The sequence below is a fragment of the Scyliorhinus canicula genome, chromosome 15, assembly GCF_902713615.1.
Source record: "Scyliorhinus canicula chromosome 15, sScyCan1.1, whole genome shotgun sequence".
NCBI classification, from domain to species: domain Eukaryota; kingdom Metazoa; phylum Chordata; class Chondrichthyes; order Carcharhiniformes; family Scyliorhinidae; genus Scyliorhinus; species Scyliorhinus canicula.
In genome coordinates this window covers 41,909,425-41,924,103 of record NC_052160.1, presented here as the reverse complement: position 1 = coordinate 41,924,103, position 14,679 = coordinate 41,909,425, and the positions used below count along the sequence as shown (strand labels likewise).

Below are 14,679 nucleotides of genomic sequence, written 5' to 3'. Positions count from 1 at the left end.
TTGAAAAGGATATCTACAAAATTTGCTTCTAGTGAGTGGCTCCAGCATCTTGGTTGCTCAGGACATCAGATCTATTTCTAAAAAGGGTGGATCATATTGAAGTTGTGGATCCCATACTGATCATTGTCAACTTGTCACCTGGAGTAGGTGGACAGTACAAGTGGAAGAACAACAGAGTCTAGCATGCTTGGGTGTTTAGGAATTTTATTTTACCCTCTACCTTCCAATACAAAAAGATTTACTATGTAAACTTTTCTATTTACAATCAATTAAGACCACCAACATTATGGCCAGCTTAAATAAAACTGATTCACAACTCTCTATTTACAAAATAATCATGTGGCATAATTTATCTTCCAGTCTTACAAAGGATAAGTTCATTCAGTGACTAGAATTGCCTGAAGCACATTGGCATTATTTAGTCATTTAAAAAAAGAACCTTGAATGGAAAAGGGAAGAGGTTGTAAAATGGTGTGGAGATGTCGGCACTGGATTGAGTGGGCACAGTAAGAAGTCCAACAGGTTTATTTGAAATCGCAAGCTTTTGGAGCGCTGCTCCTTCATCAGGTGAAAACTTCCGGATGCTTTCCCCACAATTCTTTCCATTTAAGGATGAAGAGTCATATTGGAGCAGTGACTTTTCTGATTGCATGCCAAAGCTATGTTGGTGGTGTGAGGATGAGGAAAATCTGGCTCTGCTTCAATCGGTCTTGGGCTTTAGATCTACTGGCAACTCCTTTCATAGAGCTCTGAAACTTCATGGCAATTGTCTTTACAAAGGATTAATTGGATTCAATTTAGTCATATTTTACTCACTTCAGGGGCTGGTTTAGCACAGGGCTAAAGAGCTGGTTTTTAAAGAAGACCAAGGCAGGCCAGCAGCACTGTTCAATTCCCATACCAACCTGCACGAACAGGGGCAAGAATGTGGTGACTAGGGGCTTTTTAGAGTAACTTCATTTGAAGCCTACTTGTGACAAAAGTGATTTTCATTTTTTCATTTCAGTTAACACTGGTTCATGTAGAGCCATGTTACTGCTACAAAGCTTGTAAACAAAGTAACATCCTTAGTATTTATCATATACTATAGGCAATATCATAGCACTGAAGGGTATCTTATGGGCGAATGGCATTACTGCTGTTGCCATTCAACCATCCACTGAAAATGCACCACCTTCGGAACCTCTTTCAGTTAAGGAATAGCCACATCTTGCCACCACATCTAAAACCATTTCATTTCTCCTAATTGACAGACCAAGCTGTGCTTATTTTTTTCATTTGGGAGATTTGAACAGTGGAATAAGTGATTACATGAGGTAGGCTAGGTTGACTGACGGTTATTGTGACCTTAAACTCTAAATATTTGCACGTGAGCTCAAACAAATATGGCAAAACAAAGCTGTTTTCACATTGACCTTGGGGATTCTTACACAGCCAGCTCGGAAAGCTCCGAATCCACCCAGCCAGTCATTTTAACTAAACCAGTCAAATTCAACAGGAACTATGGTGTCAGAAAATATTTATGTAATCAGAGAGACCGGTTTGAAGTAATTGGTTGAAGTATTTGAGGGGAGTTGAGATTTTCACCCAAAAGGGTTGTGGGGTCTGGAACTCTGCCTGAAAGACTGGTACAAGCAGAAATTTTAATTGAATTTTAAAATTACTTGAATGTCCACTTGAGGTGTCATAACCTACAGGGCCACAGCCCAAGAACTGGAAGGTAGGATTAGACCAGCTAGATCTTTTTCAGCTGATGGGCTGAATGGCCCCCTTCTGTGTCTCATACCATCCAGCATCACACAAGCCAGCAGTGCAAAGTGTCATCAAACAGCAGCACAGATTACTGTGGTCCTGCAGGGGGTTTTGCCCCTCTCTTCAGAGACGACTTTATTAAGTATCGGAGCATTAGACACCGTATGCTGATTTTAAATCCACGTTGTGCCTCACTGGTGGACAACGCATTCAGCATGCAGAAGGTTGGGCTGGGTTTGCTGAGTTATTAAATAATGCTTGGGTGTCCCTGGTGTGTGACTCGTGAAGGGAGTGTGTAACTGAGCCTTGCAGGACTGGCAGGTATTGGGATTTGAGCTGATTTAGCTGATATCAACCAGTGGGCGGGGGTTAGCAGTAGGTCCAAAAATGGTTTGTGCTCCTGGTTGCAATTCACTGCCCCCACCTCTTCCTGAAAGTATAGGCATCATGGGATGGTAAGGTTTTTACTGATGTCAAAAATTGCTTTGGTGTTTCAGATATAATTAAAATCCTTTAAAAAAAATAGGCTGTATTAATTACTCAATATGAAAATAGTCTCTGTAGAAAAGCTCTCTGAGCACTGGTACAATGTCATGTTGTGCCAATGCTTTCCTGTAAATGTTCATCACAAATTATTCATAAATCAACAATGCACTCTGATAATATTTCCAGAATCAACTGTTCCAATGCTGTGCAGACTGAAGTTAGGATCTGCGCTATCTTTCTTCATATGTTTGTAACAAAGCATTAAATTCTTATCAAGTAACTTTTTGTAACTGAAGAAACAGTTCTTCAGAGTGAAACTATAAACACATATAATGAAACAACCTATTGATTTGCCATCTTTATCTGCTGGCCTCTAGTTTTAACTCCTGCACCAGTCAGTGGCTGTCTGTATGGCACAAACATTTGATTCAATTCAATCCATTTATAAACTGGAGGATTCTTTCATCTTCACCTTTCCAGTTTCTCCCAACAATATCTCCAGCACAGTTATATCTCCAGCAGTTAGCCCTCCTTAACCCGAGAGGCAGAAAGTTTTCCTCCCGCAGTGTGGTATCATTGTTAAAAGGTGCAGCAGTGTTGAAAGGTGTTGATGGGTCACTTCTTTCTCCCTTGTGTCTCAGCTCCTCACCTCCCTGCAGGGCAGTCCATCTGACTGGTAAAACACCACTGTGGGTGTGAATATTAGCAGAGTTGTCTCCCAATCTGTGATCAATTTCACAAAGTCAAAGGGGTTAAGTGAGCCAGCGTTCTCCTGTTCTCTGAGGATGTAGTCATGTTCGACCCTACATGAAGAACACTTCCCTCAGGTCCACAGAAGGATACTGCAAGCATATTGCCTGGAGCATTTCTTCCTACTTCTCTGGCTCTGCAAAGTCTTTATGTTGGCACTGTTGATGAGCAGGGAAGAATAGTGATTCATTTTTTCCCATTTCCAGCTCCCTGATGATAATATAGATGAAAGAGCCTCTCATGGCTGCATATCCGCATTGCATTGTAAGTGTGCAACAGCAGATTTGGGAATCGACATGTGAAGTACTGCACAAACTGGTCAGGTACCTCTCCCAGTGTCTCCTGTACACCTAGCGGCAGTTCATGGTAGTGATGTTTCTGTGAACAGCCATTTTACATCAGATGTGAGAGATTTTTAAAAACTATTCAAAATGTGTCTTGATTTGTAAAACAAAAACGCCTGTGTACTTGGGTTCATTGACATGAGTGATGACGAAGGGAAATGGAACATTTCCATTTCAAGCACCCACCGACAGTAAAGTTAAAACCATATCTAGAGCAAAGCTGCCTTTACCCTGCACCAATTGTGAGGCTAGGTATGTAGGCTGTATGTCCCAAACAGCATTTTCCGCCAGCTGTTCACAACTGGCAAGGTACTGACAATACCCGACCAACCCGTTTTTAGTGTCCAATATTAGATCTGATTTCGCGATTGGACAACAATTGCTAAACAATCCTGAGTGTGCTAAGAATTATGCTTTTAAAAAAAAAATTAGAGTACCCAATTCATTTTTTCCAATTAAAGGAAAATTTAGTGTGGCCAATCCACCTATCCTGCACATCTTTGGGTTGTGGGGGCGAAACCGACACAAACACGGAGAGAATGTGCATACTCCACACGGACAGTGACCCAGAGCCGGGATCGAACCTGGGACCTCAACGCCGTGAGGCAGCAGTGCTATCCACTGCGCCACCGTGCTGCCCCTGCTAAGAATTATGTTGACAACCAATTTAAGATTATCAGTTGGGCTGACAGTGTGGCTCACTTATGTGTGCTAGAAGCTACATGTATTAAATACACAGGGCCTGCTATTTGCAGATAGAAAGAACATGTACACACGTTGTGCCTGTTTCAACTGAACAAAATAGGCAACAGCCATTCTCTGGGGCAATGCCTAGACAAATCAGAGTCAACATGCTAGGTTTGAATTTAAACAAAGCTTAGTAGTTAACAGTCAGTCATCAGTTAACTGGTGCATTCTCTATGGCAACGTCTCTACCAATCAGAGTCCACTTGCTCCTAACCAATCAACACGCTCTTCTCAAGAAGTATAAGTTGTTGTTCCCTTTATATTTGGTATTCTTGTGAATGTCATGATCAGTGCGATGAAAAACTTCTACAGGTCTTTTTCCAGCAATACTCAATGTGACATTCCTTAATTCTCCACAGTAGCCATCCTTACGGCCATCTGAACAACATTGATAATTAGTGCCTTATTAGGGTTGTCCCATACCCACAAGATACTGAATTGAGGCAACCCAGACTAAGCCTGAGGTAAATGACAGTGTCAAATGAAACTGAATAGGTCTTTATTGATGTATTGTAAATTGATGGCAGACCATGGGCTGGATTCTCCGCCAGCGGGATTCTCCGTTTTGTCGGCGGCCGAGGGTATCCCGACGGCGTGGTGTAATGGAGAATCCCGCCGGCGGGTCGAGGCAGAAGTGTGGCGCGGCGGAGAATCCAGCCCTATATTTTAAAATGCATACTTTTATTAATTTCTGTTTGTCATCCAAAGCTCCACAAACTCTCTGACCCAGCATGCCAGCTTACTTTACTATGCATCCATCCCCACTCCAAGTTGATAACTTCAGCCACTTTTTAGAATTCCCTTCTGCCTCGTCACATCTCTCCCACTTCCAGCATTCTCCTTAAACTGTCCCCTAAACATGGCTTTGGTTACCATCCCAACTCTTCCCCTCACGTTCCGTCTGACGTCAAATGTCCTTTGGCAAGTTTTGCAACATTCTGGATGTTATTTGAGTTATAAGTCTCTGTCATGGCTAACAGACATTGAGCCTGTTCCTCACCTTATTTCTCATGGCTCGGAGAAGATCACGCACAGAATTTCCTTTGTACGTCCGGAACTTTCTTAAGTCTTGGCAGGGGTGGGGAGGGAAAAAAGCACACTGTGAAATGGATTTTCGATGTACTTATATCTGCGTTGAACAGCATAATTCACTGTGCTGGGTATCTCACCTGTTTGCAGAGGGACAGAGATGTGCATCCTCCAATTTGTTCTTACCACCATTCTCCCATTGCACTCCAATCTACCAACGATTGGCCCTTCTAATAATTCCTTTTCTATCCGGTCACTCACATCCTAATACAACACAAAGCAGTTTTTGAATTTCAGTATAACAGATTTCTCAGATTATGTAGCTACACCTTTCAGCATGTTTCATGCTATGCCTATTAGGTCCCAGGTTCAAACTCTGGAAACAAGAAACAAAATCACTGAACGTAATCAGACCTCAACAAACCATAACACCTGATTCTACCAAGCGTCTAATGAATAAGATATAGACCAGAGAATAGCCGAGTCATACAGACAAACATTGTCCCAGGTTCAATCTCTTGTTCCTGCTGCATCAACACTAACCACCAAATTAATAGATTACTACTCCAGTAATGTAATCACTACATTCCCTTACCCATATCATAGCATATGGTGGCATGGTGATTCCGTTACTGGACTAGAAATCGAGATGCCAGGACTAACAATCCTGAGACAGGAGTTCAAATTGCACAACAGCTGCAGGACATTAATTAAATAATTCTGGAATACATTCCTGCAAAAATCTATCTGGTTCAGAAAGATCCTTCAGGGATGAAAATTTGTCATTCTTACTTGGACTGGTGAATATATGATGTAGCCACAGTAATACTCATAACTGTCCTGGTGACTCACCAGCACCTTCCAAAGAACATTAGGGTGGGTGGTAAATGCCTTGCCAGTGATGTCCACTTCTGATGAACAAATAAAAGAAAAATCTGCTGTCTTCAGATCTTTCTTTGTATTTTGTGGAGTTTAAATAGAAAATCCAATCGATGTCCACCTCAGCTACAAGGATAGGATCTGCATCAACTCTGGCAGACTGCAGCTTTGGGACATTAAATGTCACAAAATTAATCCTATAGTGCACTATGAGTGGAATCATGAGATTATACTTAATATTTCTCAGCCTATCTATTTTCAAAAACCTGGGCTGATAGTTCACGACAAAGAATTCTAATAGGATTACGTAGGATGTACGGTACAGAAACCAGTCCTTCGGCCCAACCAGTCCACACTGGTGTTTATGCTCAACTCGATCCTTCTCCCATCATTCCTCATCTAAATCTACTGTGGTAATCACTATTCCCTTCAACCTAATATGCTAACCTGGTTTCCCCTTAAATGCATTCAGGCTATTTTCTTTAACCACTCCCTGTGATATTAAGTCCATGCTCTCTCCAATCTCTGGGTAAAGAAGTTTCTTCTGTATTGGATTTCTTGGTGATTATCTTATATTGATTACATCCAATTATGTTCTTCCCTGTAAGAGGAAACATTCCCTCCACATCCACTCTATCAAAACCTTTCATCATTTTAAGGACCTTGATTAGTTTGTTCCTCAGCACTTTTTTTAATATAAATTTAGAGTACCCAATTATTTTTTCCAATTAAGGGGCAATTTAGCGTGGCCAATCCACCTATCCTGTACATCTTTTTGGGTTGTGGGGGTGAAACCCACGCAGACACGGAGAGAATGTGCAAACTCCTCACGGACAGTGACCCAGAGCCGGGATTCGAACCCGGGTCCTCAGCGCCGTAGGTAGCAATGCTAACCACTGTGCAACTTTTTTTTAATGAGTAAAGCCTATCAATCCTTTTCTAATATGTATACCAAACCATCTTTGTAAATCCCCTCTGCACCCTCTCCAATGCCACGTTATCCTTTTTATAATACGGCAATATACAGAGAAGTGTGATCTAATCAAAGTTCGATAAGGTTTAGTATAATTTCCCTACTTTTCAATTCAATCCACCTGAATAGTATTTGGTTTGCTTTTATTTATGACCGTGTTAACCTGTGGCATAACTTCTAGTGGTTGACTTATTTGTTATTAATTTTTTTACAGGATGTGGGCTTTGCTGACCACCCCAGCGTTGGTTACTCACCCCTAGTTACCCTCGAGAAGGTGGTGATGAGCTGTCTTCTTGAACAGCTGAAGTCCATGTGATGTAGGTGGTGGACAGGCTTTTGGGGGGGGGCGGCGGTGGGTCAGGAGGTGAGTTACTCACCGCAGGATTCCTAGCCTTTGACCTGCTCTTGTAGCCACAGTATTTATACATATATATTTTTTATTCATTAATGGGACGTGTGCTTCATTTACCAATTATTGCAATTCTATGAGTTATACTGTTGTGAAACCTGTAGTCATTCAATTAAAATTCCACTCCACTTAAGTGAAGAAAGGAAACAGGAAAAGCATAGCAGGTCTGTTAACATCTGAAAGAAAAGATGTCAATATTTGAGGTGGAGTGGTGACTCTCCGTCAGAATATTATCCCTTCTACCCTTTAGGCGCTGGCTAATCTGTTGTGCATGCCCAACACATTAATTTATTACATCAGAACATAGTTCCAAGTATCATCATTAACCTGTAATTTTTTAATCAGTAACTTAAATTTTGTGGGACATAGGTATAAGCAATTGGGAATAGTGTGCTGTGGACAATGTTACACATTTATCCACGAGGGGAGTTGTACGCAAATAATTTCTGGTTATTGGTTTAATACTATGCAACAGAGTAGCTGATGGGCCATATAAATGTCACCCACTTTCTCTGTCAGATTTCATTAATGCAATGCGGGCTTTTCAAACAGGTGTTCCAAGAGATGAGCCCTCTGGGAGTGGATAACTTGAGCACAAGGACAAGCTTCCCTAGATTTCCCAACCATTAGAATAAAATAATGTAAAAACATGACAGGTAGCCCTGGGATTTCTTGACCTGCAATCTGGCGGGCAAGGCTCTGTGTCGAAGAACATTTGGAAAATCAGTCTGTCTGAGGCTGTTCGGTAGACATTCTTCCCTGCCACACTCAACCTACTTCATGTGGGCCTCGCTGACGTGGTTGATTTTTCCCTGGGAGTTACCTGAAAGAATTGAAGCTGCTTTTCTTTAGTCCAGAAGAAGGGATGTTTCAGGACACACTGAGCAGAGGGACGCTGCTGTGGCTCCTCTCTGATCATCTGTTCAATCAAGTGTCTACCCACAACATTCTCTAAAAGAAAGCAAAGTGATAGCATGTAACTATTTAATTTTACAGTTACATTAGCTATGGGACTGTGAAAGCACAACATCCAAGTCTAATCCCCTCTTTACAGGTGTACATTTACGCCTATTCCATCAAGGGTCACTGAATGACCCTGAAGACCAAGGAATCTTGATTGATTTCCTATTCCTGCACCACCCCCACCCACACCCACATTGAGGAAAGTTACATAAGTTGCATAATCAAGATCAGGCAACTGAGGTGTATTATTTACCCCTTGGACTTAGTGACCCTGACAGACATTCCTGGTTGATTCTTTAACCACTACTGTGAGTCTTGCAGGTGTGTTGCCTCCTTGGTGCCAGAGTAAAGGACACAATGGAGAGGGTGCAGAATATTCTGCAGGAGAAGGAAATGAGCCAGAAGATGTGATACACGTCGGAGCCAACAACATCAAAGAGGGCAGATAAGGGCACCAGGGTGGCACAGTGGTTAGCACTGCTGCCTCATGGCGCCGAAGACCGGGTATGATCACAGCCCCGGGTCATTGTCTGTGTGGAATTTGCACATTCTCTCCGTGTGTGCGTGGGTCTCACCCCCACAACCCAAAGATGTGCAGGGTAGGTGAATTGGCTATGCTAAATTGCCCCTTAATTGAAAAAAAAATGAATGGGTACTCTAAATTAAAAAAAAGGTGGTAATCTCTGGATTACTCTCATTGCCATGCAACAGTGATAGAAGAAATATGAAAATAATACTTTTCTTTGGTGTTTACCAAGAAGAAGTTGCTAATAAAATATTGATAAAAGCGGAAATGGGTGAGGTGAAAATTGATAGGCAGGATGATAAGAAAGATTAGCGTGGATAAGTTGCATGGTCTGGATGGCTTGCACCATGTGTGCATGATGTGGAGATGCCGGCGTTGGACTGGGGTGAGCACAGTAAGAAGTCTTACAACACCAGGTTAAAGTCCAACAGGTTTGTTTCAAACACGAGCTTTCGGAGCACGGCTCCTTCTTCAGGTGAATGGAAAGGCTTGTTCCAGAAATGTTTATATAGACACAGTCAGAGATGCCCCGGAATGCGAGCACCTGCAGGCAATCAAATCATCAAAGATGCAGAGAGAGAGGTTACCTCTCTCTCTGCATCTTTGATGATTTGATTGCCTGCAGGTGCTCGCATTCCGGGGCATCTCTGACTGTGTCTATATAAACATTTCTGGAACAAGCCTTTCCATTCACCTGAAGAAGGAGCCGTGCTCCGAAAGCTCGTGTTTGAAACAAACCTGTTGGACTTTAACCTGGTGTTGTAAGACTTCTTAATGTGTGCATGGAGATAGAAGGAGCTGTTAAAACCTTCCAAACTTTCTGAGGAGGCTGGAAGGATATTTCTAGAAACTACGGGTGCGATCTACCCAAATGGGGACAAAGTGCTTTAGCACGCAAGATTAGCCGAGTGTTTCCCAGCACTGTGTCGAGAAACATCCGGCTATCTAATGCCCTCCTGGTCGATGGGGGGCCTCAGCGGGGAACTCCCTGACGATGCCACGCTTAGCCTTGGTTTCTGTACTGAGGAATTCCATTTGCTGGAACTCCTCAGTGCAGTGAGATTAGGTTGCCCCGAACCGCCCACCCAAACCCCAACTATAATAATAATAATCTTTATTAATGTCTCAAGTAGACTTACATTAACACTGCAATGAAGCCACCTGGTTGCCACACTTCGGCGCTTATTCGGGTACACAGATGGAGAATTCAGAATGTCCAATTCACCTAACAAGAACATCTTTCGGGACTTGTGGGAGGAAACCAGAGCACCCGGAGGAAACCCACGCAGACATGGGGAGAACGCGCAGACTCCGCACAGACAGTGACCCAAGGCGGGAATCGAATCCAGGACCCTGACGCCGTGAAATAACAATGCTAACCACTGTGCTACCGTATCGCCTACTATAAGGCGGTCACCGACCCCCTCCCCCTCCAACTCCCCCCCCCCCCACACCCACGCAGGGCACACCCCGACCCAATCACTGCCACGCAAAAACTGCCAACTTGGCACCCTGGCAGTGCCCCTTTCAGCTGGCAGTATCACCTGGGCACCTTGGCAGTTCCATTAAAAAATGGCTTATGGACAGAAAATTGCGAGTTATGATAAATGATTGTTTTTCATACTGGAGAATGGTAGAAATGGGGTAGAATTTTATGGATGGTGAGCGATTGGCGCCCGCCATCCCGCGATTCGGTGTCTAATATGCAGCTGCCGACTCTCTAAGTATTACTGCCATTTAATGCTCACTTGAGCGGTGACTGGCTGTTGGCAGAAATTCTGGGCTCCACTGGAAGGTGGTCCCGCCCGTGAGAGCTGTCTGCCAGAAGTGGTACTGCAGAGATATACCAGAATGAGGGAGTTGAGCTACAAGGTAAAGCTGGGATTCTTGTACTTTGAAGAAGTAACGGTGCTGTACTTTTAAGAAGTTATTTGATAAGGTTAATATGGAAAATAATAACAAAGGTTAATGTGGAAAATAAATTCTCATGTTTTAGGGGGTAACATATTGGCATGGCTAGAAGATTGGCTGGCTAACAGGAAAGTAGACATCAATGGGTCATTTACTGGTTGGCAGAATGTGGCGAGTGCTGGGCCTCAAATCATTACAATTTATATAAATGATTTGGATGAAGGAACTGGTGGTATGGTTGCTAAGTTTGCTGATGGCACAAAGCTGTGAAGAGGACATAAGGAGGCTACACAAGAATATAGGTTAAGTGGATGGGCAAATTGATTATAATGTGGGAAAATGTGGAATTGTCCATTTTGGTAAGGTGAATAATGTTAGGAACACAAAGGTAGTTTTAAGGGATTTATATTTGTATTGGTAAACATTAGAAATGAGGTATAGTTAAAAAATTTTTTTAGAGTACCCAATTAATTTTTTCCAATTAAGGGGCGATTTAGCGTGGCCAATCCACCTACCCCGCACATCTTTGGGGTTGTGGGGGCGAAACCCATGCAAACATGGGGAGAATGTGCATAGAACATAGAACGATACAGCGCAGTACAGGCCCTTCGGCCCTCGATGTTGCACCGACATGGAAAAAATCTAAAGGCCATCTAACCTACACTATGCCCTTATCATCCATATGCTTATCCAATAAATTTTTAAATGCCCTCAATGTTGGCATGTTCACTACTGTTGCAGGTAGGGCATTCCACGGCCTCACCACTCTTTGCGTAAAAAACCCACCTCTGACCTCTGTCCTATATCTATTACCCCTCAATTTAAGGCTATGTCCCCTCGCGCTAGCCACCTCCATCCGCGGGAGAAGGCTCTCGCTGTCCACCCTATCTAACCCTCTGATCATTTTGTATGCCTCTATTAAGTCACCTCTTAACCTTCTTCTCTCTAACGAAAACAACCTCAAGTCCATCAGCCTTTCCTCATAAGATTTTCCCTCCATACCAGGCAACATCCTGGTAAATCTCCTCTGCACCCGTTCCAAAGCTTCCACGTCCTTCCTATAATGAGGCGACCAGAACTGTACGCAATACTCCAAATGCGGCCGTACTAGAGTTTTGTACAACTGCAACATGACCTCATGGCTCCGGAACTCAATCCCTCTACCAATAAAGGCCAACACACCATAGGCCTTCTTCACAACCCTATCAACCTGGGTGGCAACTTTCAGGGATCTATGTACATGGACACCGAGATCCCTCTGCTCATCCACACTACCAAGAATTTTACCATTAGCCAAATATTCCGCATTTCTGTTATTCTTTCCAAAGTGAATCACCTCACACTTCTCCACATTAAACTCCATTTGCCACCTCTCAGCCCAGCTCTGCAGCTTATCTATGTCCCTCTGTAACCTGCAACATCCTTCCGCACTGTCTACAACTCCACCGACTTTAGTGTCGTCTGCAAATTTACTCACCCATCCTTCTGCGCCCTCCTCTAGGTCATTTATAAAAATGACAAACAGCAACGGCCCCAGAACAGATCCTTGTGGTACGCCACTCGTAACTGAACTCCATTCTGAACATTTCCCATCAACTACCACTCTCTGTCTTCTTTCAACTAGCCAATTTCTGATCCACATCTCTAAATCACCCTCAATCCCCAGCCTCCGTATTTTCTGCAATAGACGACCGTGGGGAACCTTATCAAACGCTTTACTGAAATCCATATACACCACATCAACTGCTCTACCCTCGTCTACCTGTTCAGTCACCTTCTCAAAGAACTCGATAAGGTTTGTGAGGCATGACCTACCCTTCACAAAACCATGCTGACTGTCCCTAATCATATTATTCCTATCTAGATGATTATAAATCGTATCTTTTATAATCCTCTCCAAGACTTTACCCACCACAGACGTTAGGCTCACCGGCCTATAGTTACCGGGGTTATCTCTACTCCCCTTCTTGAACAAAGGGACCACATTTGCTATCCTCCAGTCCTCTGGCACTATTCCTGTAGCCAATGATGACCTAAAAATCAAAGCCAAAGGCTCAGCAATCTCTTCCCTGGCTTCCCAGAGAATCCTAGGATAAATCCCATCCGGCCCCGGGGACTTATCTATTTTCACCTTGTCCAGAATTGCCAACACTTCTTCCCTACGCACCTCAATGCCATCTATTCTAATAGCCTGGGTCTCAGCATTCTCCTCCACAATATTATCTTTTTCTTGAGTGAATACTGACGAAAAGTATTCATTTAGTATCTCGCTTATCTCCTCAGCCTCCACACACAACTTCCCACCACTGTCCTTGACTGGCCCTACTCTTACCCTAGTCATTCTTTTATTCCTGACATACCTATAGAAAGCTTTTGGGTTTTCCTTGATCCTACCTGCCAAAGACTTCTCATGTCCCCTCCTTGCTCGTCTCAGCTCTCTCTTTAGATCCTTCCTCGCTTCCTTGTAAATATCAAGCGCCCCAACTGAAACTTCACGCCTCATCTTCACATAGGCCTCCTTCTTCCTCTTAACAAGAGATTCCACTTCTTTGGTAAACCACGGTTCCCTCGCTCGACCCCTTCCTCCCTGCCTGACTGGTACGTACTTATCAAGAACATGCAATAGCTGTTCCTTGAACAAGCTCCACATCTCCAGTGTGCCCAACCCTTGCAGCCTACTTCTCCAACCAACACATCCTAAGTCATGTCTAATGGCATCATAATTGCCCTTCCCCCAGCTATAACTCTTGCCCTGCGGGGTATACTTATCCCTTTCCATCACTAACGTAAAGGTCACCGAATTGTGGTCACTGTTTCCAAAGTGCTCACCTACCTCCAGATCTAACACCTGGCCTGGTTCATTACCCAAAACCAAATCCAATGTGGCCTCGCCTCTTGTTGGCCTGTCAACATATTGTGTCAGGAAACCCTCCTGCACACATTGTACAAAGAATGACCCATCTAATGTACTCGAACTATATCTTTTCCAGTCAATATTTGGAAAGTTAAAGTCTCCCATAACAACTACCCTGTTACTTTCGCTCTTTTCCAGAATCATCTTCGCCATCCTTTCCTCTACATCCCTAGAACTATTAGGTGGCCTATAGAAAACTCCCAACAGGGTGACCTCTCCTTTCCTGTTTCTAACCTCAGCCCATACTACCTCAGAAGAAGAGTCCCCATCTAGCATCCTTTCCGCCACCGTAATACTGTCCTTGACTAGCAGCGCCACACCTCCCCCTCTTTTGCCCCCTTCTCTGAACTTACTAAAACACCTAAACCCCGGAACCTGCAACAACCATTCCTGTCCCTGCTCTATCCATGTCTCTGAAATGGCCACAACATCGAAGTCCCAGGTACCAACCCATGCTGCCAGTTCCCCTACCTTATTTCGTATACTCCTGGCATTGAAGTAGACACACTTCAAACCACCTACCTGAACACTGGCACCCTCCTGCGAAGTCAAATCTGTGCTCCTGACCTCTATACTCTCAATCTCCCGTACCCTAAAACTACAATCCAGGTTCCCATGCCCCTGCTGAATTAGTTTAAACCCCCCCAAAGAGCACTAACAAATCTCCCCCCCAGGATATTGGTGCCCCTCAGGTTCAGATGTAGACCATCCTGTCTATAGAGGTCCCACCTTCCCCAGAAAGAGCCCCAGTTATCCAGAAATCTGAATCCCTCCCGCCTGCACCATCCCTGTAGCCACGTGTTTAATTGCTCTCTCTCCCTATTCCTCATCTCACTATCACGTGGCACGGGCAACAACCCAGAGATAACAACTCTGTTTGTTCTCGCTCTGAGCTTCCATCCTAGCTCCCTAAAGGCCTGCCTGACATCCTTGTCCCCTTTCCTACCTATGTCGTTAGTGCCAATGTGGACTACGACTTGGGGCTGCTCCCCCTCC

At 43.8% G+C, this 14,679-nt stretch overlaps 1 protein-coding gene across 5 annotated transcripts in view; it reads right to left on the bottom strand.

Annotated features, from left to right (window-relative positions):
- Positions 1-187: 187 nt before the first annotated feature.
- Positions 188-14,679, bottom strand: part of ern2 (endoplasmic reticulum to nucleus signaling 2) — a 136,736-nt gene continuing 122,244 nt past the window's right edge. For 4 of the 5 annotated variants that reach the window (XM_038821156.1, XM_038821154.1, XM_038821158.1 and 1 more), the window contains 4 exons: positions 8,193-8,320; positions 5,249-5,372; positions 5,080-5,147; positions 188-3,366 (listed from right to left, as the gene is read on the bottom strand). In XM_038821156.1, coding sequence (XP_038677084.1) covers positions 3,175-3,366; positions 5,080-5,147; positions 5,249-5,372; positions 8,193-8,320 — 512 coding nt within the window. In that variant the 3' untranslated portion in view covers positions 188-3,174. The remainder of the gene's footprint in view (positions 3,367-5,079; positions 5,148-5,248; positions 5,373-8,192; positions 8,321-14,679) is intronic. The other variant, XM_038821157.1, reaches the window with a different exon arrangement.